The sequence below is a fragment of the Camellia sinensis genome, chromosome 8 (genome assembly GCF_055761805.1).
Source record: "Camellia sinensis isolate YWXY chromosome 8, ASM5576180v1, whole genome shotgun sequence".
In the NCBI taxonomy this organism is placed as follows: domain Eukaryota; kingdom Viridiplantae; phylum Streptophyta; class Magnoliopsida; order Ericales; family Theaceae; genus Camellia; species Camellia sinensis.
The window spans coordinates 46,034,187-46,040,350 of NC_138968.1; the positions used below are offsets into that span (position 1 = coordinate 46,034,187).

The 6,164-nt window shown below is 41.1% G+C and overlaps 1 protein-coding gene across 1 annotated transcript; it reads left to right on the forward strand.

The window, feature by feature from the left end:
* Positions 1-2,471: 2,471 nt before the first annotated feature.
* Positions 2,472-3,284, forward strand: LOC145797736 (uncharacterized). The gene is made up of 2 exons (XM_082885148.1): positions 2,472-2,885; positions 2,970-3,284. Exons 1-2 carry the CDS (start codon positions 2,472-2,474, stop codon positions 3,282-3,284), a joined length of 729 nt encoding a protein of 242 aa, XP_082741274.1.
* Positions 3,285-6,164: the final 2,880 nt, after the last annotated feature.

Consider the following 6,164-nt stretch of genomic DNA (forward strand, 5'->3'; position numbering starts at 1 on the left):
TTTAATTCACATATTCCTCTTTAGGCTTTATTCTTATCCCTTTAATTCATTTACAATGCTTAATGCATGCCTAAGAGTACTTAGAAGTGAAAGAGAACAGAAACGAAACACAAAATGCACTTTCAAAATTTTCAGAAACAGGGTCCCCGCTCGAGCGTGGACTTCCCCGCAAGAGCGGACCCATAAGGCTTGCAAAAGTACTGGTTATGTCAATTTTATGCTCAAGCTCGAGGTCTGGCACTCGAGCGGAAGGCCTCACTATGTGGCTCCCCGCTCGAGCGTGAACTTCCCCGCTCGAGCGGACGGTCTGCAGAAAATACTAGGAGCTCGTATTTTACGCTCGAGCGGTGGGTCCCTTGCTCGAGCGGACATCAAAATTTTTGGATTTTCTAGAACATGTTCTTGATCTTCAACTCGAAATTCAAAGGCTCTAAACACATAATTTCAACTCAAACTTCACATATACATGTACTAACATGGTACAAACACCAAATTACAACACAATGAAGCTCAATTCCTTGAATTACCTACATGCATGTTCCAAATTACACCAAACTTGTTTCCATCATAACAATTCCATGTATTTCAAACTTATTTTCTCATGGATGGTACATGCATATGGAACACATCTTCTATTCTCAACTTAGATGATGAAGAGATGGTAAAAAACATGAGCTTCAACTGAAAATTTACATGGATCATACATTTTGTGCTCAAACATGCAAATTCAAAGCAATTACACACATGCATGCATACATTGACCTTCAATTCATCATGATCAACTCAATTTCATTTCAATTCTTACTCTTGATTACCCATCTAGCTTGAATACACAATTTACAAATTTATACTTTTGAATTCATGCTCACTTGCTTACCTAGAGGTTCAATTCTTCCAATCTATGGCAAATTCTTGAGTAATCTTCAAGATTTCCAAGCTTCTTGAGAAAACCCTCAATTCCCTACACTCTCTCCTTCTAATTCGGCTCTCTCACACTTAAGAGCCCAAAATCAGCCAAAATGAATCAAAAAGAGAGAGATTGAGTGTATATGGCCCTTTATATAGCCCCACTAAGTCAATTTTTCAATATTAAATAATGGAGCACTTAATTAATCGTTCCGAATCTAATTATTTTGATTCGAATCAATTTTCAATTAAATTTCACCGTAGGCTCTAAAAATTACGCTAACCACAATGGCGTAATCGATTTCGGGTTTCGTGGCCGATAAGGCCTTCAATTTAGTTTCCAAAGCAGATAATCAAACAGATATTCCTACGGGAAACAGATAAAAATTCAAAATCACATATTTTCACATAATGGCACACAAAATCATATCAAACACATAATCACATTTATAATAAGGACCAATTAGCATAATACGGAATGGGGTCATCACAGCTACCCAAAAAGTTCAAGGCACCGTCGTTTACCCTCTACGATGGAAAATCGGACCCCACTGATCACATTTGTCATTATAAGCAAGTGATGACGCTCCATGGTGATGACGAGGCCATCATGTGTTGAATATTTCCAAATAGTCTGGGACCACTGGCCGTGATGTGGTACTATAAACTGCAGCCGGCATCGATTAAGAGCTTCCACCAACTCCAAAAGTCATTCAGGGCGAGATTCATCACTAATGAGGTCTAGTTGAAGCAAGCCGATTCTCTCTGGGCCATGCAAATTAAACAGGGAGAAACTCTTCGTGAATATTCAGCCCGCTATTGAGAGTACTTTAATCTGGTAGATGATGCTTGCAATGACTTCATGGCCAATCACCGCCTTTAAGATGGGATTGCATCTTGATAGTCCCTTCCGCAGTTCATTAACCAGACGGCCCCCCAAAATCGTCTGGGCGTTAATGCAGAAGGTCGAAGAATACTGCAAAGTGGAAGATGATGCCCTGTGGGTCAAAGCAGGATGTAAAGCTGTTGAGACAGCCACGTCGGGAATTGTTCAGCTCATTAGTGTCGTGCCATCAAGAAGCCCTGAGTGGCCGATTCAAGCCAAACGAGACAAAAGGCGTGACACGCACCGATCAAACGACCAATGTTCACGTTGAGCTAATGAACAGTATCAAGTGGATAGCAGGTGAACAAGGCGCTGAGGCAAGAAATACATGGAGCTAACAGAGCCAATCAGTAAGATTCTGTCAAAAGTTCAACATCTTTCGTTCTTCAAGTGGCCGCCCAAGATGACGCGACCTCCCGATGCGAGAAGACGGGATAAATAGTGTGAGTATCATAAAGACCACGGTCATGACATCGATAGTTGTTATGCATTAAAGGATCACCTGGAAGAATTGGTGCAAGACGGCCGTCTTATGCAACACGTCCGGAAGAATAATTCAACAAATACAGTAGCTTTATGGTCGGAGTCACCTCATCTTGGTGTGATTCATATGATATACAGCTTGCCGGCGTCATCTAAGGTGCATACAATTCAGTTGTAGTCCAACCCCCATAGCCCAATGACACCAGCGAAATGGCGCCATGACACTGGAAGGATTAGTTTTAATGATAGTGACTTAGTCGGAGTGACTCACCCCTACACTGATCCTTTCGTCATCGAGCCACGCGTAAACAGATTCACCATTGAGCGTGTTCTCATTGACCAGGGCAGCACTTCAGAAATAATGTATTACAAAACTTTTGTCAAACTTGGCCTCACCGACTCGGACCTGTCTTCAGCTTATTACCCATTATTCAGCTTCAATGCTAACCTGGAGTATCCTTTGGGCAAAATCAGATTACCAATACGGGCCGACACCAGATTAGTAGATGTAGAATTTCTGGTTGTCAAGCTTTATTCACCATATAATCTCATCATGGGCAGAACTTGGTTACATACAATGCAAGCCGTGCCAAGCACCTACCATCAACTAGTTTGTTTTCCGACTAAGTACAGTATCGAACAAATTCGCGGCTCTCAGAAATCGGCATAGGCATGTTAACTTCTTGCTGCAAAGAGACCAAGGGAGCTAGAAGTGCATTCAATTGAGGTGTCGGATAGGGAGAACCTTGAAGACGTTGGTAAGATCCTAAGTGAAAAGGCAACTGAAGCACTGGATCGGGTCGAAATTGATGGAAGTCCTAACAAGTTCTTCATGATCAGTGCTTCCTTGGATAAAGTTGAAAGGCAGGAGTTGGTATCCTTCTTACTCGGCAATATTGATGTGTTTGAATGGTCCCCATACGAGATGCCAGGAGTGGATCCATCTGTGGCCCAACACCGTTTAAACGTTGATCCGAAATGTAAGCCAATTATTCAGAGAAGTCGATAATCAGCCGCAGAGCATACTTCGGTCGTTGTTGAAGAAGTAGATTGGTTACTTGACACGGGGGCGATTCACGAAGTAACCTATCCTACATGGTTGTCTAATACTGTGGTTGTAAAGAAGAAGAATGGCTCTTTGCGTGTTTGTGTGGATTTCACGGACTTAAATAACGCTTGTCCCAAGGACTGTTTTCCCCTGCCCAGAATAGACCAACTCGTTGATGCAACGGCACATCATCAACGCATGAGCTTCTTGGATACCTACAAGGGGCTATCATCAAATTTCCATGCATCTAGAGGATCAAGAAAAAACCGCATTCCTCACCCCAAGAGGAACCTATTGCTACAAGGTCATGCCTTTTAGGCTAAAGAATGCGGGGGCAACTTATCAAAGACTAGTGACTGCCATGTTCAAGGAACAACTCGGCCGTACCATGGAAGTATACATCGACGATATGGTGGTCAAATCTAAGGAAAATCACTCCCATCTAGCCGATTTGTCAGAGACATTCGACATCCTTCGAAAGTACAAGATGAAATTGATCATGCTTTGATCAATTTGTTATTTCAATGCATTCCTTCACTAGTTTTTTGTTTCAATGCTTTGATCATCTTCCTTTTGAGTTAAAAGCATGTTTTAGTGTTGTTTTGCACTCCATTCCAACACTTAACATATCTGCAACCTCCCTCATTTCTTCACTTTTTTATTTGCTTTGAGGGTTGTTTAGCCTTAGGGTTGTGTTTAAGTTTGAGATCGAGGTTTGTGCTTAATGGTTTTAATCCTCTTTTGAGGGTTTCTACTAACCAACAGCATGACCTCTCTCTTGCCTTAAATCATCCCTTGGTTTACACCTCTTCCATTAGAGGACACTCACTTTTGGACTAATCAATTAAAGAATGGATTGGTAATCTAAAATGAGTAAATAAAAATGAACAAGTAAAAGAAGCAAGATAAAGCATCTTTTTTGTTACATTGCATGTGTTCGGATTGGACGTTAATTCGAACATGAGGAAAATGGGACGTTTCATACTCAAAGTGATGAAATGTGCCACTTTCCTTGGTCACCGTCACCCTCAATCATGCATGATATGGTGATGGTTTTATTAAGTCTTGTTTTGCACTCATTAAACTTGTACAAGCTTGGTTCTTTGGCCATCATGCATGAAAATGCTTGGTTGATGGTTTGAGAGCCAAAAGTTGCACTCCTTTGAGCTTGTGCGATGATAAGGAGAGTAACAGGACATACACTCCTTGAGAATACACTACTTTGCCTCTGTTTGCTCTCTGTTGCAGCAAAAAAGGAAAGTTCAGGGAAGGGGTGGCCGACTGCCCACCAATGGTAGCCGACAGCCACCATTGGCAGTCGACCGGCCAGAAATGAAATTTTGCACAAGTGTGTTCTTGTGTTGGAGCAGAGATGTCCTAGAAGTTGGCAGCACTATTGGTGTTCAAGCAAGTGCAAACAGAGGTGTTTGATGGCAAGGCGGTGGATTTTTGGAAGGAAACCAACCAAGCATGCATGCGTCCCTCGCCCTCAAGGCCATTTACTTGCTTTGTTTAATTAGTTAGTCGTAGTTAATTCATTCATACAAGTGTTATAATTAATTAGCTTAATTTGGTTTGTAATATTTGATTAGATAGAATAGTTAATTAATTGTGTTGTAATAGCTTAGCTTAATTAGCATAGCTAGTTAGCTTAGCACTTATTCATTCGGACCGTCCTTCGCAAGGGCGTAATGTTGTAATAAGCGTGCGTGTGTGTGTGTGTTTTCCAACCTCACGTTTTTCTCCCTTTTATTTAATCGCTTTCGATGGTTAGATTAGGGACATGTTTAAATTAACAAACCTTATGCTTGCATGTTTGCATCCATTCACTTTGTCTTGCATGCATCAAGGCTCGGTGCATCATTCAAACTACATTGTCAATTCAATACTTTTTTCGAATACGTGTTTCAAAGCATGCTATCAAAGTGTTGCAAATGCCATATTAGTAGTCGAGCCTATTAACTGCATTATTGCATGTGTTGCATTAGGCATCTTGCATAGTTAGGATCATGCATCTTTCTAACTAGCTTTTGTTTTGGCTTGGAGTACTCGGTGAGTTTTATGCTTTAGCATACTTGCATGACTGTGATTGCCATATTACCATGTTTTGCATGCTTGCCATGAGGCTATGTGCTTAAATGTTAAACTGCATGAATGCTTGTGGATGAAGGCTTTGTTGCTTGAATTGGAACAATTCATCAAATATGCGTTTTAAGCCCACTTTGTGAAGTGGCAAATCATGTTTTAAGCCCACTTAAGGTGGCAAATCCTCACTTTTAAGCCCACCCGAGGGTGGCAAATTCAGACCATTTTCGAAAGCAAACATGAGTCAAATTGTTTTAATTCTTGCAATTTTAGTCTATACTTGCTTGTGTGCGCCACATAGTAAAGTTAGCTAATAACCGGAATAAGAACACATAATGTTTATAAAACAACATATCATGATTAGTAGAGGCCGACCTTTTGATCAGGCGAGCGGGGGTGCTCATTTCATGACCTTCCCCCCTCGTACCCAAGTTCCCGAGCTGATGCAACTTTGGTGATAATAGACACGTGGCCTTTGGCACGAGTCAGGGTTTCCTAAATTTTTTTAAAATAAAATATTTAGGTGGCGACTCTGTAATCTAGCAAACTAGTCCAGTTTTGACATTATTTGATTCAAAATCGATTTTTCAAAATGATTTGCTGGATTGGACTCTTTGGTGATTATCAGTTTCACATTGCACTTGTGAGACTAGATTCAGAATCACAGGTAGAGTCCAAACTGTGAGGGCCTTTCTTTTCAAACCCTTTTCCGAAAGGCAGGGGCTGCGAAAAAAGGTGAGCCCACACATGCGTGTT